This window comes from Calonectris borealis, chromosome 4, assembly GCF_964195595.1.
Source record: "Calonectris borealis chromosome 4, bCalBor7.hap1.2, whole genome shotgun sequence".
Classification (NCBI taxonomy): domain Eukaryota; kingdom Metazoa; phylum Chordata; class Aves; order Procellariiformes; family Procellariidae; genus Calonectris; species Calonectris borealis.
The window spans coordinates 28611313-28635235 of NC_134315.1; the positions used below are offsets into that span (position 1 = coordinate 28611313).

The 23923-nt window shown below is 36.8% G+C and overlaps 1 protein-coding gene across 3 annotated transcripts; it reads left to right on the plus strand.

The window, feature by feature from the left end:
* Positions 1–174: 174 nt before the first annotated feature.
* GUF1 (GTP binding elongation factor GUF1) lies at positions 175–23887 on the plus strand. 3 transcript variants are annotated; one of them, XM_075148997.1, is made up of 18 exons: positions 175–657; positions 1701–1812; positions 3116–3264; positions 3474–3554; positions 5606–5683; positions 5924–6007; positions 6494–6558; positions 7592–7795; positions 8247–8291; positions 9389–9528; positions 10775–10898; positions 11262–11394; positions 12906–13049; positions 14072–14205; positions 16122–16223; positions 17613–17732; positions 18659–18695; positions 19728–23887. In XM_075148997.1, exons 1-18 carry the CDS (start codon positions 520–522, stop codon positions 19863–19865), a joined length of 2028 nt encoding a protein of 675 aa, XP_075005098.1. In that variant the 5' UTR covers positions 175–519; the 3' UTR covers positions 19866–23887. The 3 variants fall into 3 exon arrangements, with proteins under 3 accessions (XP_075005098.1, XP_075005096.1, XP_075005097.1); XM_075148995.1 differs by lacking the exon at positions 8247–8291; XM_075148996.1 differs by lacking the exons at positions 8247–8291; positions 16122–16223.
* The last annotated feature ends 36 nt before the right edge of the window (positions 23888–23923 follow it).

Genomic DNA, 23923 nt, shown 5'->3' on the forward strand with positions numbered 1-23923 from the left:
TATTGGCGAGGCTGAAATTAGCTCCCGGAGCACTCCGACAGCAGCAGGTCCCTGAGCCGCCGGCCAGGGGCGGGGCGGGACACCACGACGGCCACCGCGGCCGCCTCACGACCGCCCGCTCGGCACCGCCCTCGCCGGAGGGGCAGGAAGGAGGCGGAGCTCTGACCCCTTTCGCCGCCGCCGGGGAGCGCTTCCGGCGCGTGAGGCGCTGCGTTCCCTTCCCTTCCCTTCCCTTCTTTTCCGTTCCGCGGGGTGACCGCTCGTGTTCACCTCGTGCCGTGGAAATCGCCCTTCTCCCGCGCGTGGGGCGCGTTGCTAGGCGACGCTGGAGGGGCCCGCGCGGGCAGCGCGAGAAGGGAAGGGGAGAGCGGGGCGGCTGGGGAGCCGTTGGGGAGCCGTTAGGGCCGGGCTAGCGGGGCGCGGCGGTGAGGGGAGCGGAGCGGAGGCGGGCTGCCATGGGGGCTGAGGCTGCCGAGCGCCCCTGCGCGCTGTGAGGGTGTGAGCCCAGCCCCAAGCGCGATGGCTTTCGCCGGCAGGACGGCGATGCAGTGGGCCCGGCTGCGGAGCCCCTGCCCCGCTGCCGCCCCGCTCTGCCTTCCGCCCTGGCTGCCCGCGGGGCCCGTGGCGTGCGAGCGGCTGTACAGTTCCCGCGGCAAGGTGAGTCCCAGGCTGCCCGAGTCCCAACGCTGCCTCGGGCGCGGGGAGGCGTTTCGCCTGCCCGAAGTTGGCCTGCAGCGAGACCCCAGAGACGGCGGTCCTGCGTGCAGAAGGTGGTCTTTCTGGACAGGCGGTGTCATCCTGGAGTAGCCATTTCCCGCTGCAGGGGCGTTTGCGTCCCCCTGGCAGTAGGGGGATTTGCCGTTCCAAGCTGAGGCATGCCGCAAGGGACACGGCAGATAATGCTGCTTAATGCTGTGTTTTAATGCTAGCCAGGAACTCCGGGCTTGGTTGCTTCTCTGCCTGGCCCGGAGCTGCCATGCATAGGCTGTGTAAAGAGCCTATGTGTATCTCTAAAATCGGCGACCAGAGTGTTTCAGTAAAGTGTTACTGATTGCTATTAGGGGTCTCCTGGTTCCTGATGCCGAAATCTTTGAAGAGCAAAGAAGCGACCTTTTTTCAAAATGTCGTATTACTTGGAATGAGCAGGAATAACACAAAGAAAAGTTTTTTAGGGTTGGACATTTCTGTGTGTGCACCAAGGAAATCAAGCTGGTTTTGTGCATTTTTTTAATTTACCCAAGATAAGTGTTACCTGTAGCTTCCTTTTGCACAAAGTCTGCTTGCTCCTTGTGATAAGGTCACTGCTACCTGAGCTGCTGGGTAATGTCACTGTATTCTTACCATGCTTGTGAAGAATGATGTCCTTAACAGTCCCCTGAATCCAGTTTTCTTAATCCTTAAGTTTAGTAGTTTAGCAAACTTGAAACTGTTTTAAGTTTTCCAACTTCCTATATTCATAAGAACATAGTACCTCTCCAACTTTCCAGCATACTCTGATTATTCAGAGTAATAAATAAATATATATGTATGACTAAAATGAAATGCTAGCATTTTAAACACTGATGACAATTTAAGTTTTTGTATCTCTGTTCAACTTATGCCTCTTCTAGGGAAAAGAGTTAATCCTTTTTTAAAGGCCAGGTCATACTGTACATAGAGACTGTAACCATGGTTTATGAAAATAAATTTCTATTTTTCAGGAAAAATTAGATATATCAACATATCCTGTTGAAACCATTAGAAACTTCAGTATTATAGCTCACGTGGATCATGGCAAAAGTACACTAGCAGACAGATTGTTGGAAGTTACAGGTAAGTGTTCTCATTTTATACTATCTTTTCTTGACATGTAAGATGACGTCTAAGTTTCTGTAGCTTTGAGTATTACTAAAATTTCTAATATCTTTGCTCTTTTAGTGCCAGGTTGCTTGTGCTTTTAGGCTGCCAGTTGTGTAGTGTTACAGATGTGAATATGATGGACTTTCTGGTTGAGATCTGCCTACAAGTAGGGGTGAGGAAGTGTGTAGTTCACTCAAGGAAGTATGTATTTTAGAAGGAGACTGAAAAGGAGTGTAATTCCTTTTTCAAGATGCTACACTTGCTGCATTCATGACCAATCATTCATTAGGCCAGTACTCAGCAAGTTTATGATGTTTACTGCCACTGTTTGGGCTGGACAGAAGGGGACTGTCATGACCTAGGAATTCTGGGCAGAGTAGTTTTCAAAAGTGTTATTGAAACAGAGAGCTTGTACTTAGATGAACGTAATGATAGGTCCTCTTGTGAGCAAACCATAAACAACTGCCTTGTGTGGTGGTGAAGCTTACCGGTACTGAAGGTGATATGATGCTGCATAGTAAGTTTTAGAAATGTACAGCCCTATGTTGATTTAGATTTAGTGTGTAGAATAACTGCTAGTAATTAAGTGTAATTCCATAGATTCTCAGCTGCTATATAGACTTGCTTTTTCCTTCACTCTAAATATTGGTGAAGTTGTGTTACTTTCATCCTCAGAGGTTTTTATTTTGTCCTCATCAGAGTGCTTCTTGGACTTCAATGTTTTTATTTCTGTGTTGTTGTTGAGGATAAGGAAAACTACCCCCCTTTAAAGTGAAAGTGAGAAACAGAAGTGCTAAGGGATCTTCATTACTATAAATGACCTTGAAACTAGGCTTTCCTTGGAAGGCAGAGACAGAGGTTGCCGTAGAGGATTCTCTAAGGTAAGCTGTAAGGCAATTGCTGTATCTCCCAAGAGGAGACTAATTTCAGAGCAGAGCTTAAATTGGCTACTCAGAAATACCCTTTGGAAGAGTCTTGCTTTTCTCACTTAAGCAGTGAGCAAAACAAAACCCGGGAGAGTAGCTTTTGATCAAAGTTATTCTTTATGATTACCTCCTATGTGTCACTATGGGCAATTTTACCTGATGCCTGTGATAGAATGGAGTTTTGAGTTCAGGTCTGTCAAGCTCTATGATAAAGCTTAGCTTAATCAGATGGAAGAGCTTCATTTGCAGCTGCAAGTCCCATGTTCTCCTAGTTAATGGCATTTTCAAGAATTATTTATTTTGAGAGCTAATGTACTAAATGAGGTAATAAAACTGTTTTTTTATCTTAGGAACAATTGCTAAAACTGGCCGTAATAAACAAGTGCTGGATAAACTGCAAGTGGAACGTGAAAGAGGAATTACAGTTAAAGCACAATCTGCATCTCTCTTCTACACTCATGAAGGAGTAAACTACCTCTTAAATCTTATTGACACGCCAGTAAGTTAAGTATAAAAAGTGTTTAAATCACACAAAGCTAAATGTCTTTATATTTGAAAGTAGGAGATTTCCATGTTTATTCAATTTCTTCTTTTTTTTGTAAGAATTGTGTTTTGGATGAACATATATACAAATGAAAACATAATACAGAAATCTTTGCAAAGGACTCTAGAAATACCTGAAATTCTAAACATTTATTTTCTCCACAGGGCCATGTAGATTTCAACTATGAAGTATCACGGTCACTGTCTGCCTGTCAAGGTGTCATACTTGTAGTGGATGCAAATGAGGTGGAGTTCTTAATTCTTGTTTTCTGCTTAGAATTTCAGCAATTTCTTTAAGTAAGCTAGAGAGAAAATTAGGGTTTTTTTTAATTTTTCCATCAGTGTTTTTGCCCCTGGTCTGTCTCTATAAAATTATTACGTTGCAGAAGAGTAATGGGAGTTTAAAAAAAAAACCTAGAGACAAATATTTGTGTGTTGCTAGATACTGCAGTTCCATGACATAGAAATAAAAGCACAGGATTAGTGAAGAATCAGATCCTACTTTGTACAGAGTATGAACTTTGCAAATGGCAGTCTGGAGAACTTTTAGCTGTTGTACTAATAGCCATTTGAGTACCTTCAGTTTCATGTTGGAAAGCTTGATGATTTGTTCAACCAACCACACTGTTAGTTATAAGTAATTTGATTGTCAATAATACAAACCAATACTGGCGACGTTAAAGGTAAAGGACACTCTAAGCTGAATGTGAATAAACTTATTCTGGAAACTTGAGAAGTTTTGTATCCACTAGATTAATAGGTTCTTGACTGATCTTTCAGGAGAAGCAGGAGAGTGAGGGAGTAAAATGTTTGTAAAGTGATAACTCTTATAAATTTACAGACAAAGTCTGTATTAGGAGGGAAGTGAAATTCGAGATCTTAGTTGTACTTTTATTTGTACAGTGCTAGGAACATTTTGAACAATCAGTTAACAGACTAGAATATGAGGATTATGGGAGCATGATTTTAAATATGGACACATTCTCACGAAGTATTTTGATGATAATTTTCTCTGTGGCATATTTATGATTGGATTGTACAAGGGTCAAATGAATGCTACTTTTTTCCTTGTTATATGAAAAAAAAATGTAACTTCCTTTCAATGATTATGAACACTTGTTCCTTCCTAGCTTGGTGGGCAAGTAGACTTCTTAAGTAAGCTTCAGTAATAAATATGCGTTCTAAATGTGCTGATGTTTTTATATTTAATGTGTATATATTTTTTTTACGTCATATTTAAATATTATGTGATTATTTGATATTCTGTATTTGCCTTTTAGTCAGAATGCTCACAAACTCAACTTTTTCATTATAATTGTTAATGTTTCTCCTGCCAGACTGAATTCTGGAGGTAATTTTCAAGATTTAGATCTGGCATACTTCTTTTTCTTTTCTTTTTTTTTTTTTAATAAATTTTTTCTGCTTCTTTATGTTGCTTAAAAAGTTAGGCCCATACATCCATAGTGAATATCCCCATATAAGTAATTTTCCACTTGATCTGTTGTAAACAAAGCGGAAGACAAGAAGTAGCTTCTCTTTTTTCCTCTTCTCCTCCCACCCCCTTCTGCCCTTTCTGGTCCGATTGTCACCTTAGGCTTTATAATGTCATTCATTAGCATCTCTATCTCTTTCTCTTTGTTTTTCATTGTCTGGTACTTGGATCTGGAAGGTAATCTTCCTTTTTCTTCTCATCAGAGCTGTTCTTTTGCCATCCTTTTGAAAGAAATGTGAGGTACAAACCTTGCAGTTTGTTTTCTTTTTTGAAAATAACTGTAAAGTAAGTTGAAGGTATGTTCCTGCCCTCTGGAGTAACTACAGTCTTATTACCATGATAAGCATACCTTTTTCTTTGTCTTAGTTCATTTGTGAATAGTTTGTTGTGGACAAAGAATCTGATTTTTGAGGTACCTGTTACAATCTTGGTTATTCAGAAATAAATAACATATACAAAAATATGTACTTGTTGCATAATGTATGCATAATACTGTGTTACCTGTAAATAAATGCATGTATGGGGTCACACATACAGCATCATTAGTTTGTCTACTTATATTCAGATTATGAGAAATAATACTTAGGAATGTTGTTTTCTTTCTCAGCAATGTGTATAATCAATAGCTTATTTTCAATCCCCCAAATGAAGAAGTGGATAGAATAGCAAAATAATCTTGTATTTTATAGTAAGCCTAAAAAAAAAAACCCCACCAAAACAAAAAAAAACCCACCAAAACAAACAAACAAACACCCCCAAAACCAGGAACATTCCATGTTAAACTTTTTTAATGCTTATTTTCTAGGGTATTCAGGCTCAGACAGTGGCAAACTTCTATCTTGCTTTTGAAGCACAGCTTGCAATAATTCCTGTCATAAATAAGGTAATAAAGTTTTGAGAGTTTCATATTAAATAGTTGTGTTGTTTAAAGGTACAGAAGATTCATAAGAAATGTATCCTTACATAGAAATATATAATGAAAAAATAGCTAGAATATAATAAGAACTTTGTGGTTTACTCATAAATACATAAAGGTTCCTTGACTTGTGTATTTGGAAACTACAGTGTTGGATCATACAGAAGACGTGATTGCCTGTATATTTAGCAGTTTGTTGTTTTTCAGATTGACTTGAAGAATGCAGACCCTGAAAGAGTTGAAAAACAAATTGAGAAGCTGTTTGATATCCCTGTAGATGAATGTGTAAGGGTAAGATCTCTAGAAGTTTTATAACATGGCTGGTTGTATATCTGTATCTACTTTGTAGCTAATGAAAGATATACATGTAGTAAATTAACAGGGTGTCATCTGTCTGCCTGTTCTTGTCTGACGTATATGAATTTCTTTGAAGATTATCTCCTGGAAGACAAGAATGGAGAACATAGTTAAAAATTCTAGTATGTCTTGATGAATGGCATCAGATAGATTTTAAATTATTTCTCATTGTAGGTCTGTAAATTGTTTTCACTTTTACTGTAACAATTGCGATTCAGGAGAGAAAAAAAATGTTACAGAATAATTTATAATCAAATAAGCATTTCATAGTAATAGTGTTCTAAAGTGTGCTTCAGAGTGCTTTTTATGGGTAGTATTATCTGTGGCCACCAAAACTGTCTAAGTAAATGTGACGCTGTTTAATAGATACTGAATGAATGTAAGACACGTCTTATAAAATTGTTGTTGGACTTGTTTTAGATTTCTGCTAAACAAGGAACAAACATTGAAAAAGTTCTTCAAAAGGTCATTGAGAAGATTCCACCGTAAGTTCTGTATTTAGTTATGAAACCTTATAAGGTTAACTAGGAAACCACGAGTTGCATTTATACAGTATAATGGCACTAGTTTTGCACTTAATATTTATCTGATTTAAAGTCAATACTTATAAAGAGATGTGGGAGACATCTAATGTCTGAGCTGGTTAAGTCAGTTTTCAAATCAGAAAAAATGATGCTTCAGATTTGAGACGCCTTTTAAAAAATGAATGTGTGAATGTCAGGAGAGAAGACTTCCTTATTCTTAAGAAGTGGGAAATCAAAATGAATTCAGTATGAAATGAAAGATGAGAGGTGAGCCACTAAAGGTGATACTTCTATGAATGTTTTTATAGCTTCCATGAAACTTAGTGTTTGAGGATCTATGTGTGCTGTTACTCCTTTTGAACATTGCATTATTAAAATGATGAAGGTAATTGAAATCTGCTGTGTTTAGAGTTTCATAGCCTGAACCCAACCTTTAAAATAGACTTTTATCTAGGAACTTGATGACAAAGCTGCTGAATTACAGTTTAGTTTCAATTAGCATATTGCTTTTGAATCTTTTTTCCTACTATTAGCTAATAATTGTAGTCCTCATATTAGTTAATAATTATAGTTAAAAGAAACCACAATGAAAATCTGAAATTAGGTTTCCATGAAAGATGGCAAAACCAAAATATCAGTGAACTTTTTTTTTTTTTAAAAACTCAGCTGTTGGAATGTAACTGTTGAATTTTTATTTCCCCCTTAATACGATATTTTAAGCATCAGTTTCAGCTGTTGTGAAATGGGTGTGATGAATATGCATTTGGTTTTGTTCTATTTGTACTGCTGTTGCACGTGGGAGAAAAAGAACGTAAAGATTTGCTGCATAACAGTGAAACATTGAAATGATGTCTGGTATGTGTTTGTTCACTCAAAATTAGTCAGTAGTTTTATCTATTTTAATGTGGAAGTTTTTGGGGTGGGGTGCTTCCTCATTTGATATTGAATGAAAAACACACTGCTTAATAAATGGTTTTAAATTTTTTTGCGACAGACCCCACTGTAATACTGCTGATCCATTGAAAGCCTTAGTATTTGACTCCACCTTTGACCACTACCGAGGCGTCATAGCTAACATTGCACTTTTTGGTGGGGAGATTCAGAAAGGGCATAAAATTGTGTCTGCGCACACAAAGAAAAGATACGAAGTTAATGAAGTTGGAATTCTGACTCCAAATGAGCAGCCAACACATAAACTGTAAGTAAAAATTTCTTTCAATGGAACAAATAATAAATTGGTATAAGATACAAAATCCTGCATTTCTGATTGATTTTTACTTTGAGTGGTAAAGGCTGGGAGATGTTTGTGGGTTTTGTTCTTGTTCTTTGGTGGTGGGGTTTTTTATGATGATTATCTGTAATTTAATGCTCAATGTCAGTGTTTTTCATTTTGGGCATGCTGAGGCAGAAGCTTTTGGGGACTGGTTTTTGGGTGCTGCTAGGGGGAAGAGGCCATTCTATCATCTATAGTACATGGAACATCTGGACAGCTAGTTTTTTTTAAGACTAGCATTTGATATTCTTATTCAGCTGTCCAATTTATTTCTAGGAACTACCTTGTTTGAGAGTGGAAGGGAATGGGGCTTCATCTTAGTTACTGCTGCAGCATATTTTGAGGGTGGAAAACTTAAAATCCATGAATGCAACAGCTTCCAGAAACTGGCTCCTCATGGCAGCAGTGGGAAGAAAATCAGGTACTTAGAATTAGTGGAGAAACTTTATTAGTTTGCATCCAAGTATGTGTTAATGACTTTCCTGGGAGATTCTCAGTGAGACTGCGTTACTGTGTGTGGTGGGTTGAACCCAGCCAGCAACTAAGCACCCAGCCAGCCACTTGCTCATTGCCCCAGCGGGATGGGAGAGAGGATTGGAAAAGCAAAATTGAGGAAAGACTCATGGGTCAAGATAAAGACAGTTAAATAAGTGAAGGAAAAAGAAAAGCAGAGGGTAGGGGGGGAAATGATGCAAAGACAACCAGTTTCTCACCACCTCCCACAAGCAGACCGACCACTAGCAGACCAGCTAGTGTACAAGCAACAGCCACCTTGGAAAGACTATTCCTTGTTTTTTATTGCCAAGCATGACGTTCTATGGCATGGAATATCCCTTTGGTCAGTTAGGGTCTGCTGTCCTGGCTGTATCACCTCACAACCTCTTGCCCTAGCCTATTTGCCGGGGGGGGGGTCAAAGTGAGAAACAGAGAAAGCCTTCATGCTGTGCAAGCACTATTCAGCAATAGCTAAAACACTGGTGTACTGTCAACACCATTTTATTCACAAATCCAAAGCACAGCACCATATGGGGCTGCTACGAAGAAAGTTAACTCTATGCCAGCCAAAACCCACTGTGTTTTACTCTTTATCTACCATGTGTTCCTCTCCTAAACAGCATTATGTGCCCATGGAAGGCATTTGTCTTTTGTTGTTTCTGCCGCTTAGTATATAAAACTTGTGGTGGCAGCTGGGAATTGTTCTGGTTCTGTTTCTTAGATCCTTGAAAAGTTCCATCTAGCTCCAGCTTTCAAACTGAGAGTAGCATAGAATTCAAAATCCAGAACTATAAATGTACTGTTTAACTGTAACAGAAATAGAGCTACTTGAGTCAACAGATAGTTTGTCCCTTGAGGTAAAGTTCACAGCTCAGAGGAGAAACAACTTAAATCTGGCTTTTGGACTGTGTATGGGCTTTTAGGGGGGTGATTTATTGAATTTCTGACTAAGTCAAGTGGGGAAAATAGCAGAAATACTGATAATGCCAAGCAGCATGTCCATATAATGCCTATTCTATTTAGATATGCTGGACAGGTGGGCTACCTGATTGCTGGAATGAAAGAAGTAACAGAAGCCCAAATAGGAGACACACTGTTTTTCTATAAACAACCAGTGGAGCCTTTGCCTGGCTTTAAGTCAGCGAAGCCAATGGTTTTTGCAGGTGAGAAGTAAACTGATATAAAATGGAATTACTTTTCCAGTCACACAAGAGTAAGAGAGCTTTTAAAGCTTCTAAAATAATATATGTGTATATTAAGAGTTGTGAGGATTAGAATTTTAGCGAAGTTAAGCTACAGAGGCACATCATTTATAAACTTTGTGTAATTTTCCCTGTGACTCAACAGACGAGATTCATAATAGTTGCAGACTGGTTTTAGATGAATACAAGACTAACATGTATTTTTAGCCAGAATTATTGCTTCTAATGCCAGTAAGTTCTTGATAGCTGGAAAAGAAGAGTTGAGACTTTAAAAAATGAAGTCCATTTATTGGAATTCTTCATCGTGATAACCAGGTTTCCATAATTATTGTGAAATCTTTTTTCTTAGCAACTGTTTATTTTTTGTTAAATACGGTAAACTACCAAAGCTAATATTCAGAATGATTCTGTAAAATATTTGCTTTTTAAGCTTGAATAGTTCTGTTAAGCTGTTGCCACCAGCTTCAGTAATGACTACAAATGCTATGGAAGATGGCTTTAGAAAGAAATAAATTCTGTAAATCACTTTCTAGACTTGTTGTGATGGAATGTGTAAAATTCACTTGAACTGTCTCGTGGATATTATGCTGTCTGTCAGTGAATGTAGAAAGGTGTAATCCTGTAAATTTTTTTTGTGCGCATGTGTGTTGCTTCTTGGTGTAGAGCAATCTACATTTTCTGAACACATGGTGATGTGAAAAGTGGTACAGTAGAACCTATTTCAGGCAGTAATTATACAGACGACTGCTTTTTATAAAAATTATAGAAACGTTCACAACTTTGATATGGCAAATTTCTTTTTTGCCATTCACTCTTATCTTTGAAGGAACATCTCAGTGAAGTTTGTCTTATTCATTTATGTTTAAGCTACATGTTTACACTGCAGCCCTGCGAAACAATGGTTATACTCAATTGTGCCTCTTCCACAACTGTGAAGGACTAGATGAGTACAGTATCCCTACCATTATGGTTTGAATGTTAATTCCTGTTTTTTTTGAGGTAATCTAAAACTTTATTGCTTTTAACTAATTTTTGGTGAAAAGAAAAAATTCCTTTTATTGTTTTTCACATTTTAAAAAAGTTGGAACAGCAAGTAAGCTCTTTCTGATTTCATTACTGTGTTCACTGTAAAAGGCATATTTGAAAGCTAAGTATACACTAGATAAAGCTGTCTGTCACATCACTTCTATCTAATATATTCTGACAGGAATGTATCCTGTAGATCAAACAGAATATAATAATCTCAAAAGTGCTTTGGAAAGGCTGACATTGAATGACTCCAGTGTAACTGTTCATCGTGACAGTAGCCTTGCGCTAGGAGCTGGATGGAGGTGAGGCTTTTATACTGCTTTCATTTTTGGAACTGTTTGTAAATTGAGAATGCAGGTTTAAGTCAACGGAAGGTTGAATTAAAATGAATTCAAGTTTAGGAGCTTTAATTCAAATTAATGGTAGGTAAAGATCAAAAGCATTTGATTTTCTTACATTCTGTATTTGCGCGGAGTATGCAATTTGTTGTGATTTATAGTTTTTGTTCTCAAATACTCATACTATTCAACTGTAGTCTTTCGGAGATTGTTTGCTGTGCCTGATATTGCAAGACTAGCAGTGTGAACATGCTGGAGAGAAAAAAAGCCCACTGAAATTCCAGGGGATATACAAATACTTCTACCAACAGTACCTTTTTTGTCCAGGTTGGGTTTCCTTGGTCTTTTACATATGGAAGTTTTTAATCAACGTTTGGAGCAAGAGTATAACATGTCTGTTATTTTAACTGCGCCTACGGTTCCTTATAAAGCTATTCTGTCTTCAGCAAAGTTGATAAAGGTATGTTAAATTTATTACAGCTTTATGTAAATAGCAGCTTAAAAGCCTCCTATAATAAACATCTACACTTTTTTTTTTTAATGTAGACTAGTACTTTATTTTATGGTAAACATTAGATACACCAGTATTTAACTTAAAACTTTTTAAAATGGATATTTTTTAAGAATGTTAGCTTTCCTTCCCCCTTCCACTTCAAGCACTCTCTTTTTATGTCTGACACCTGTCCTTGAAAATGGGAATAAAGGACACATTTCTTGTTGTATTCTTTTAAGTGCATACTGACTGGACTGAGTTTAAAGAGGTGAAATAATCTCCCAGGCTTTATCAGTCGGAAAATATTAATGTTTTTGACTACTGTAGACTGGCAGGGGCTGGTGAAGACAAGTGAGTTTTCGATCGCGGTGAAACAGGCATGTGCAAACTTCATTGAACTGGGTGCAAAGAAAATCACTGTGAGTTTAGAGAGAGTTGGAGTTATGAGCACCTGCTGACAGAGGAGGCTGCAAATAGGTCGGCTCCTTATTATCCAACATGTACCTCTGAATACTACAGAAAATCTGTAAATTCCAAACAGCTTCTATAAGAAAGATTACTCTACTTGCAAAGTGTAAGGCATAGACCCTTTTTCTCTCCAGTTATTTTGGTTTCTTGCTTAGGCAGTGTAGCAGCTATGAATGAAGTAATTGACACCTTTGGTGCGTAAGTGATTTTGGATTGCTGATGTGGGACACTGTTTTCAAACAGTGCTGGAAGTTGGGTCATTGTTCAGGAACACTGCCTTGTCAGTGGAAAGTGATATAATCACTTGCTTTGGTGCATGGGGGGGTTGCATGTACACGATAAGAAACACAACCTTCCTTTTATTCTTACTTCAGAAGGATAACTCTAGCCCCTATCAGGATGTTGGACTAGAAGAAAATAGGTCATGAAAACACTTGCACGGGAATCAAAAACTTAATTTCTAAGCCCACTTCAGCCTGTAAGGGAGCCTGAGCCCAAAGTTCTACTTAGAGAAGAATGTCCCCATTACCAAACTCCAGAATACTTGGAGCAGGTCTTTTGTTGAAGCTGTGCCTTATACCTTACAGGAACAGGATGGAGTAAGAAGGAAGATCCTTGCTCTACAGAGAAAAGAAAGAAATGGAAAGATGGACAGAAAGGCTTTTTTATTTCTGTGGATAACTCTGGGTTGTAGTCCTAGTTCTAAGCACTTCTTCTGTTTAAAATTCACTGGATAAAATTCTTAAAAAAACGTTTTCCTACTGAAAAGTAATTCCTATAATCTTTCTATATAATGATATTGAAAGAATGCCTATTGGGGTCTTCTGTATGTGATGTAGAAATCTCTTTCAAAATTGTGCTTGGTATGAATTTGGCTTACATAATTCACAAGTGTTTCCAAGCAATTGAAACATTTTTTAGCATTTTTTTCAATGCTATATTTGTCTCCTTTACTATTCAGTCTTTTTATTTGTAAAATTACAGTATCCATTTTGTTTGTTTGTTTTCAGGAGTATGGTAAAGCAGAGATTACTATTATCAACCCTGCTCAGTTTCCTGATAAACTTTCAGTATCTGAATATTTGGAGCCAACTGTTCTTGGTACTATTGTCACACCTCATGAATACATTGGGAAAATAATTGCCTTGTGTCAGGTTGGTATATAGTTTTGTCATTTTTATTTTTAAGCTCTTCATATCATACTTAAAGTGAAGATACTAGATAGTAAGATACTAGATACTATTGAAGAGTATCTTTGACAGTAATTATTAAATATTTTTTGACAGTAATTATTAAATATTTTTGAAAGAAAATATTTTAAACTTTTTATGTGTAAAATTATTTGTGAACTACAAAATCCTTATCCTGAAAGTTAGTGATGAAGCTCAGTGACTCTAAGTACCTGGTCAAGCATCCTGTACTAGACAAATTCATAGCTAGTTCTGCATTCTTGAAAGAATGGAATCTGCAGCAGGGGAATAAGATCTATTGTTTTTTAGACATATATTCATGGAAATACGACTTCTGTTAACCTGTAATGAGGCTTCATGTGTTTTCAGTACTTCACTGGAGTACTTTTATGATAGTGATGGCCAAACACGTTTCCCCAAGGGTATTTGAAATAGTTTTAACTAAAAATGTTTTAACTGCCATGTGTACTGTCTTTATATAATTTCTTCACAATATTTTCTTAGCTTTTAACATTTCAAAATGCATTATACAGAAGAGTACATTACTTGTATGTCAGTACAGTGAAGTATAAGATCTATTACAAAGAATTCCTAAAATAACTTTAAGGACACCCTTCTGGCAGAAAAGAAGATGAGCCTGCAAGTCCTACTGTGTAATACCCCAATATATGTGAAAATCTAATTTCAGTGAGATTTTATGGCCAAATAATTGTACATTTAAAAGGTAGCAGTAAGCAGAAACTGTTAAGGATTTCAGAAATTCAGCTTTTAGAGACGATAGACTTGAATCATTTGTCCAGTTAAGTTACAACTACTTCATTTATTATGGTGCTTCATTTGTTCTGGGACTTTACAAACTACCAATAGGAAAGTTACTTTGGGGCTTGAAGTACGGGAGGCTGGATGGCTGTGTATTTTAATTTGCTTTGTATTTATTTGTAGAAAACTTGCGTCAAGGGGAACTGAAACAATTTTTATTTGTCTAGGATCGTAGGGCAGTCCAGAAGGATATGTTGTACATTGATGAACACAGGGTTATGCTAAAATACTTCTTTCCACTGAATGAAATTGTGGTGGATTTTTATGATGCTCTTAAGTCTCTGTCTTCTGGTTATGCAAGGTAACTACCTCCTCTGTTCCCCCTTCCCCTCTCTCCACCCTTGACCCTAAGGGGTGAATGAAAAAAGATCCGAGAAGAAGACATGGAAGGGCACAAGTGAAGAATATTCTTTTATGATGGTGCTGCAAATTGAGTCTTACTTCACCTTTAGTGAATTAGATTCACTGTGAAAATGGATGGAAATAAATCTGAAAAACACTAGAAGTGCATCACTATGTAATAGTAATTTTCTCTGGTGATGCACATATTTTTCAAGTGTGACCTATAGAGCGGCACTCACTCATCTAGTTGAGTAAAATCTGGATGGTTCTTACTTGTCCAAAGTGACAATGGGCATTTTCTATCAAAGGAATCACTGAAAATGTACTTCCTACTGTATTGTCTCTTGGTGGAAAAGGGAAAATAACCAAATACTGATTCTTTAAAGCTAGTAAAACAATCAACAAACTATATTTAAAACAAACAACACTTACTTATATGCTTTATTATGGAAATAAAGTAAATCATCTGTATTTTGAGACAAAATGTTCTGCGGTGGGTGGATTCTATAAATTCAGAGGCTAGAACAATGCTCAGCCATTTGTGAAGAGCCTTTGTGAGTTTAATGGAAGAGAAGACGTTGCATGGCAGATGGGCTTATGCCACAGGAGACTCAATAGCTCTTACAAACCTGGTATGTAGACATGTTTTTAGCAAGATATATTACATTTTGACAGGAACTGGTATACCCAATTACATTTTTCATTTTATAAGCATAGAAATGAATTTTATTGAAGGACTGAATTTGGTTTGTGTTGTCTTAAATATGCCTTATAAAGGTAAGGTAAGATGTGTTTTGCCCGGGCTTGTGTATATTTGAAGTAGAAGCATAAGCAGAAGTGGGGAGGCAAGAAGGACAGGTAGAAGAAACAGGGGGATGGAGATTTTGAATTTTCTCTCAGGATCTAGCTCTCCAACTAGGTAAAAACCAATGTTTATCAAGAAGCTATCTCATTAGCAGAATTATACTGGGTTTCCTTTGATTCAGGTGTGATTGCAAACAATGTTGCATTGTCTTATTTCTCAATTTTTATTTCCTAATTGACTCCCTAATGTTGCTTGTGTATTTAATGCTCTCCGTAATCATACTTCTGTTATATGAATCTATTCACACAACTATGGTTTATCTAAGCCAATTAAGATAGAATACTTTCAAATACTCTCAAAGGATTTTTTTTCCCCTCTCTTCTGATATTTCAGATCTGACCAGATTAGTGGTACTGGCATTCTCCACATTTATACTTACATACAAGATATATATATATTACATATGTATATCTCTGCATCTCCTCAATTTTTAAGAATTTTTGCAGACTGACACACAGACAGGAAGGCCCATACCTACCAAAAGAGAAATATGGTTTGAAAATGAAGAGGTAAACTTTGTTGTCAGAGAGAATGATAATAGGGGTCATATAAAAGTCTGTCAAATTAGAGGATGAAAAGAAAACAATCCAGTGTTAGTGTTTAATTTGTGTGACACGAAGGATGTTTAGTGTTCAAAAGCTGTGTTGAAGGGTTCTGTTGCCTGGAGCTTTAAGGAACTTCCAGCTGATAGAAAAGAAGTGTTTGAATAAACTCTTTAAGAGATTGCAGTAAGAATGTAGAGTTTTGATTGATTTATGTTGCTGAGTAGCTGGAAGATAGGATGATGTCTTCTGCTGCCTTGGAGATGAGATTTATCTGCAGTAAATTTCTAGTCCAGCCTTGCATAAGGGAGACGTACTGAGAGACTATTAAAAACTGTGCTCCTATTTTAATAAGAAGTTTGAGTGTTTTATTAAGAAATGTATCTAAAACTTAAAATTTATGGAACAAAGAATGCAGAATATAATTTTTACAAAACCATCACTAACTTTTAAACTGCTTTCATTTAGTTTTGATTATGAAGATGCAGGATACCAGGCAGCAGACCTTATCAAAATGGATATCCTTCTAAATGGAAATCCAGTTGAAGAACTGGCAACGATCATACACAAGTAGGTTGACTAGATTCTCTATTCCAAAGGAATAAGGCTTCCTATTAATATACAATGAAAACATATTTGTCATATATTAGTAATACATATATATGTGTGTGAAAACAGCATTGAGGATTTCACCACATTGCCACTTTTGCTAGCTATAATATTTTTGTGGTAATGTAAGGCAGGGAGGAGAAGGAAATGCAAAATGCCAGTCTTTCAACGGGATGGAAAAATTTAAAACAGACCAGTCTAGGAGATGCCACATGAATCGTTTACGGCACTGTCCTGGTATCTTTGAAAAGATGCAAAATGGAGTGGCCAGCCTTGCAAAAGTTACTTACTGCTTTAACATGTTTCTTGATCAGTTTAGCTTGCACCCCTGAACTGTTTCGCTCTCTAAAACTAATGATAGCCTTTCTTTTAGCTTTAGATTACAAATAATTTTTTTTTTACTTGTAGACAGCATTCATTCTGCTCCTGCTTCAGTTATTCTCAGAGTCCTCTCACTATAAATAGACTATATCTATAGTCTATATAAAAAGAATTATGCTGAATTACGTTTATAGAGAAAGAATTACTGAGATTACTGTAAGCTCAGTATTAAGCTAGCTGTTATTGTTTGTCCTAATTATACAAATAAGTATCTTTATCTTCTAAAACTGTAATGCTTAATGAACATTACTTAAGTACTTCATGCTTAAACTGTTTGTTTTATACAGGTAGCAAGGAGTCACACTGTTGCTACATGAAAACATGTAAAACTATTTTCAGCTGTATATTGCTCAAAAATGTTCACTAAATATGGATGTTTTTAGAGAGAAGAGACCCATTTATTTTCAATGGCTTGTGAAAGTATCTGTTTATTAGCTTCTTTTAGACCTTGTGTCATTTTCTCTTTCTAAAATATGAAGCGTATGCAGATGCTGAATATAGTTGGGTAATTTTTATTAGCAGATGACAAGAGTATATTAAAATGTTTTTTGTTTGTTTTTTTTTCTTGTTATTTAAAAATAGATGTTTTAAAAATATGTCTAATATCTAGATTTTTTGACCTTTCGGGCCTACAATCAATGAAAATCCTCCTTGACCTTCTAGTTTAAACTTGAAGCTGTGACTGTATTCAAAATGGCTTCAGTGTGATAGATAATCAGGCTGTTTATAATAAATATTTTAAATTTATTTGAAGACCTTCTGTTAATACAATCTTGTCACCTGTTTGTATGAAACAGGTGACATAAAGAGACCACTCATTAGATGTAAAATTATGATCTGATCAGCTTATCTTTTTAGTTAAAAAGAGGCAAACCTTTACTAAAATCCTTTTATCAAACAGTTTGGACTATGGATATATTTTTGGGGTTGTATTACTCTTTCTGAAAACATGGTGACTTTCTTTTTCAGTGATAAGGCATATGCTACTGGTAAATTCCTGTGTGAACGTTTAAAAGATGCTATACCTAGGCAGTTGTTTGAAATAGCCATCCAGGCTGCTATTGGCAAGAAAATCATTGCAAGAGAAACGTAAGTGAAGCCCTTCTGTTTCCCTTTTTTTTTTCCCCTTATTTTAAGCTACTTAAAATACGGACTTTTAATGTTTAACCTGAATAGTTTTATACATTACAGGACTTGGATTTTACTGTAAAGTCATATTTTTCTTGTATATGCTACCAGACCTGTTGGGGGCGGGGGGTGGGGAATAACAAAACATTTGACCTGTGACTATGACTAAGGACTTCGTATAAATTTAATTGAAAAAAAAAAAGTATTTTTATTTTAAATTGCTTGTGGTCAGCAGAGGGTAGAGTATAACTTGCAACATCCATGTGTCCACTTCCTCTTTGGCAGTGGAAAAAGTTTCTTACTACTGAAAAAATTAGCTAGTTGTGGAATAGTTTAACCTCTGGGAGAATCAGCAAAAAAAAAAGAACTGAACCGTGCTATTCCAAAGGAAGTATGTTGCAAGCTGAACACACAACTATTCTTAGCAGCACTCACTTCTTTTAGAGCAAACTGTTTCCTTGATGCTGTGTTTCTTGTCACATTTTTGCTGTTGCTATTTAAATAGGATTTAAATTGCGGTAAAAGAATTAAAGGTAGGGATCCAAGCAGAGGTGCTGTAAGAATTTGTGTGTACATATCTATATACACACATATGTAACACTTACTGTGAATCATAGCAGAAATCCTAGATAAAAAGGCAAGATTGTAATTTTATGTACATATTATACACCCTAAGGGATATTTCTAGAATTGAGAAATGTGAATTAAGTCTTTTGTTTATAACTTCTGTCTTCTGTGTACAAAATACGAAAATGTCATGATTCCAGTGCATCTTACAAAACTAGTAGAAAAACAATGCTTAGTATTTTGACAACTCGGTATTTAGCTTCACATATAGGAACACATGTTCTAATGTGTTAAAGTATATATGTTATTTTATTTTACAGGCTGAAAGCTTACAGAAAAAATGTTGTGGCAAAATGTGTAGGTATTTTTTTCATTTTTTTGATGTTTCTGATGTGTGCAAACCTAACAGTCTTGCTAATGTGCTAGGCCTATCTTTTCCTAGAAACCCAGCAAAAACACATTCTGCTTGTGCTCCTAAGTGTCAATGGAATCTTAAGAGATACTTTTAAGCTTTTATGTTAAAATTCAACTCATGTAACCTCTAGTTGCAGCTTGCAGTAAGAGTAGATCAGAAAGAGTAACGGCTTTTTCAAAATACACCCTTAGAGTGAATTCAACAGGGTGTATCTGTGTTCACTCCTGTCTCCTCACTATTTTCTAATAGTTGTAGACATATAGTAAATGTATGTGTGTGTACAGGCACATGTGTGTAATTCACAGGTTTCCTAAATTGTTTTTTCCAGGTGATTTAAGAAACTATAAAAGTGCTTCTTTAGAGACTGATTCTGATTAGACTTTTACATGGGTTTTCAGTAATACATCATGACAAGGCCTTAAAGATGCAATAGTTGACTATCAACAAGACTGGACAAAACTATAGGAAAAACGTGATGCCTCTTACTCGTCTTTAGCTCTCTGAAGCGAACATGTTGGGATAAAAATTAAACAAGTGTCCCTTTCTCACAACTTACGGAATTCTTCTAGTAGGCACGTATGTGGGATGGTGTTTGTTCAACATTGTATAAGGGTTCAGTTAACTTATCTAGATGTAGGCACCTACTGCTAGTCAAGATGCCCCAGCGTATCTGAGCTGGCATCCTGCTGCTGTTCGAAGGGGATTTGGATATCCTGTAGGTTGTGTCTAATGTCAGCCATGCTTATGTGAATGTATATATTTAGATAACTGAATTCAACCCTCAATGAACATGCATACTTGCTCCCTTGTTCTTTTTAACCAGTGGCCTTTTGGGATAACTATTTGGAGTATAAAATAATCTTTTGTCATAATGTAACTAGCCTTTCTGACTATTTTTAAGCCCTTGAGTTTAGTGTGGCTGAAATGTATTGTAGTTGCATTTAAGCTTACTAAAATACTTCTCCTTTTCATAGTATGGTGGAGACATTACAAGAAGAATGAAGCTTTTAAAGAGGCAGGCAGAAGGGAAGAAGTTGATGAGAAAAATTGGCAATGTGGAAGTACCAAGAGATGCCTTTATACGTGTTTTAAAGAGACAAACTGACAAATAGAGATCAGTGACATGTAGCTGATTATTCTCTCAACTTTTTGTAGACAGTACCATGATAAGCTAATGTATAATTTATCACTGTGAGAGGGAATATATTTGACTTTAAATGGTGTAAATTAAATATATGTGGGAACATAAATTGAAAGGACTATGTACTTAAAATGTACAAATACTTGCAGATTATTATAAAATTAAAGTTACTGAAATTCACTTAACTGAATCTAAAAGTTTTCATTTTATTGTTTTTCATTGCATTTCACTGTTTTCATACTTTTTAACACTTAAAAGTCAACATAATTATGTTTTATTTTTGCATTGCAAGTCTTTGTATGAGAGAACAGGAACAATGTGGCAAAAAGTTATAAAAATAGTTGAAAGGTATGTATAGACAAACAATGCTCTTTTTTTTTTTTTTTAAATTTGAACTGTGCCACAAAAACACCAAGCTGCTTCCTGTTTTACTTTCTAAAGTTGCTGTTGTCAGGAAATCATGATGATGTTGGGAAATCACATCAGGAAAAACTAATAATGACTTTTTTTAATGTACCACACCGTTTATTTTAAGCTTGTTGAAGTGTGTCAGTTTACCATGAATACAGCCTACCTATGCTAATCTCCAAAGAAATCTCAAGTCTTAATATATTGAAACACAAGATATGTAACTATTCCACCAATAAGACTGATGAAGTCCTTAAAGAATTCCTTTGGCATGAAGGTTTGGTTAGAACATGTCTTGGTGTACTTGTTGAAGTTTTACTTCTATTGTTTACAAACTAAAGTTTGTCAGTGAGTTCTCACTTGAAAGCTGTAGTTAAGTGTGCTTAATATAAGTTGTTGCTTTTGGAAGTGTCAACAAAGCAATCATTAACACAAGTTAATGACCATGCTATATACTGTGTTCACTGTATGCCCACCTCCAAAAGCTTTTAAGCTGCTTTTATTTTTTAGATCTTCAGGGACTAATTTGGGTCTTCACAGATCTTCACTTCTTGTTACTAAATATATTTTAGAGAACAAATTGCTAGTAATACCTACTAAAGTACTCCATCATCAGGAAAGACTGCTCTTAAATTTAGGCTTGTAACTACAATTTGAGATTGATTAATCATAAGCTAGTTCTTTTATTTCAACCTGAGTACAAGGATGAATTGGGAACATCGTTGGAGGGATGGAATTGAACTGGATACCTTCAGAGGTCCCTTTCAACCTATATTACTCTCGGAGTCTACAGAAAAAGGAGGGAGAGAATTTTCATACTTCAGTGGTTTGTGGTTTGGTTGGTTTTGTTGTTGTTTATTTTTTATTTGAAGCTGTTCCAGCTATATTGAAAAACCAAAGATCTGGATGTGAACGAGGTATCCCATATCTCTTAATAAAGGCACCTAAGCTGCTGCTACTACTGCTGATCCTGAAGATAGGAAAGATGCTGTGGACAAAGGCTCTCTAATCATTAACATAATTATTATTTCTCCCCTAAAAAAGCTAGCAGGAATGCTATCTTAAAAGATAGCATTTGAGAAAGTACAGAGATATCTTTAAGAAAGTACAGATATAGTAATATGTGCTAAAAGCAAAGGCACTAACGCAAAATTTTTAATATTTTTTTCCCTTTAAATAGACCTAAAAGAGAGAAAGTACTGGCTCTGTACTGAGGAATAAGGCAGAAGCTAAAGGTAAGCTAGAGATTATCCATGTAGTAAATCTTTCATAAAGTTGCTGAGTATGACACATCAAATATATGTTACCTAATTAAATGAAAGTTACATATATGGATAAAGCTGCCTTGGGAATGAGACTAGAAGAACTCGGTCTTTTAACCTTTTTATAGTCATCTGAAGCAGCAAAAGTACAAATTTGTAGTCCAATTCTGAGAGGACTTGTATATGATGTCAGTTTTGAGACCAAGGATTTTAATGAACAGTAGATGAAGTATTAGTTTTTAACACAAAATGACCTGATTCTATCTGGTCACATACTTTTTTTTTTTCCCCCTCTCCCTCCACTCCACCCCCCTGCCTTGAAACATACTTTAAAATCTTACTGAGAAAAAGGAGAATAAAATGCTAAAGTAGATGTGCCAGGCAAAGTTAGAATTTACTCATTTACCCAAGAATCCATAACTTAAGACTTACTAGACTTGAAAATGCTTGCTTTGCCATTTAGATTTTAACAATGGACTGCAGGGTAACAGGTGAAGCTTAATGTAACTTACAGGGTTGACTTACTTTTAGTAGTTGACAAGTTTGGAAGGTACTGTCACTGAATAATTGGTATTTCATAAGACAGTAATTGGAAGCATCTTAAGGACTGAAATGACAAACAGTAGTAAAATAAAAATAAAAAAAAAAGTCATAAATTTACAGGGCCTAGAGTAGAATTCTACATGCAGTAGAATGCATAACTTAGAAAAAAGTTTAACAACAGAAGCTAATTGGAGAACAACTGAAGACTATTCATGGAAAGAGGCAGAAACAGCCTTAGCCCCACTCAGACAAGTGCGGGTACTACTGTACCAGTATTTAAACTGGCCTGTGTTTCACAGAAGTTTTGATGGTTATTAATGGTCTCACACGTCTTGAGAGAACACAAGAAAGGGCTTTAGTTGGTGAGGTTGGCAAGAGAGGCAGAAGACTGAAAGATGCTCTGAAATAAAGAACAAAATTAAGGAGTTGCAAGGAAGAACAGCTTTTAGAAGCAGATGGATATAAAACCTATGGATTTCTACTCATGCTTGAACCTAAATTCTATTGTTTCCTCAACAGAGTTCCCAATTTTGCCACAAGATGGATCATGATCGTTACAATAAAAACATGCTTGAATTCCTTTAATAGTAACGTAAATTCAAGATTATTTTTAGTCTGACACTTTTTATAATACAGGTGTTTATTTTATAAAGCAAAGTCTTTACTTAGGCTTGCCATTCTTAGTCTTTACAGCTAACAATGCATTTTGTGGGTCGTATGCTACATGTGACAGCATTCTCCTGAAGCAGTCTCTTTTAAACTTTTTCCCCCCAATGTTGCATTATGCTTCAAAAATGCAAGTGCAAAAGTTGAGTCTTAAACCTGAAGGCCTGTTTTAAATCTGTGCTTGTTCAATCTACTGTTAAGAACTGAAACACTAGGCCTGGCTTCCTACACTGCTTGAGACAAGACTCTTCCATGCTTTTGTAATTTCATAGAATCATATAATGGTCCAGGTTTGAAGGAATCTTGAAAGACCATCTGGTCCACCCTTTATGGGAAAGGTGAGCCTAGATGAGATTATCTAGCACCCTGTACAATTGCAGCTTGAAAACCTCCAGCAGTAGGGACGCTACCACATCCCTCGGGAGGTCTGGTGAATGATTGTTCTTATTATAAAAAAAATGTTTCTTACGTTGCAATGAAACCTGTTGCCCCTTGCTTTCTCCGTGTGGCTCCCTGTGAAAGAGCGCCTCTGTCCTCTTTGTAGTCACCCTTTAAATACTGGAATACTGTGATGAGGTCCCTCTGAGCCTTCTCCAGGGAGAAAAGACCTAACTCCTCATACAACAGGCTCTCCAGCTCTTTGATCATCTTTGCAGCCCTCCTTTGGATCTTCTCCAGTCTGTCCATATCTTTCTTCTGGGGACGAAAACTGGACACAGTACTCCAAGTGCAGCCTAACAAGCACCGAGTGGGATGATCACATCTCTGCTAGTAATGCCCGTGGCTGCAGGCCAGGATCTGATTTGCCTTTGTTGCTGCACACTGCTGACTCGTGTTCAGCCTGCTGTCTAGCAGGTCCCTTTCAGCAAGGCTGCTTCCCAGGTGCACAGCCTGGGCTCTGTGGTTATTCCATCCCAGGGATTTAGGCCAAATTCCTGTTAGTGCAGCCACTGGGCCTATTGGGCCAGTATTCTCAACTCTCAACTGTAAAACAGGATTAATGTGGTTTATAATAAAGGCTACTTGCCTATCATCTATCTAGATGAAAAAAGTTATGCTTTGTTGCACTTTCTCCCAGTGAGAACTTTACACGAGGGCATGCTTCCCCTGCCCCCGCCCCCCCCCCCCCCCCCAAAAAAAAAATCAATAA

What these genes read in the sequence shown, in the direction of transcription:
- GUF1 (XM_075148997.1), top strand. Translation starts at nt 520, where the DNA reads ATGGCTTTCGCCGGCAGGACGGCGATGCAGTGGGCCCGGCTGCGGAGC. An exon ending in TAAATCTTATTGACACGCCA is followed by an intron (nt 3,265 to 3,473) that starts GTAAGTTAAGTA and finishes TTTTCTCCACAG; the next exon opens with GGCCATGTAGATTTCAACTA. An exon ending in GAGCAGCCAACACATAAACT is followed by an intron (nt 7,796 to 8,246) that starts GTAAGTAAAAAT and finishes TGAATGCAACAG; the next exon opens with CTTCCAGAAACTGGCTCCTC.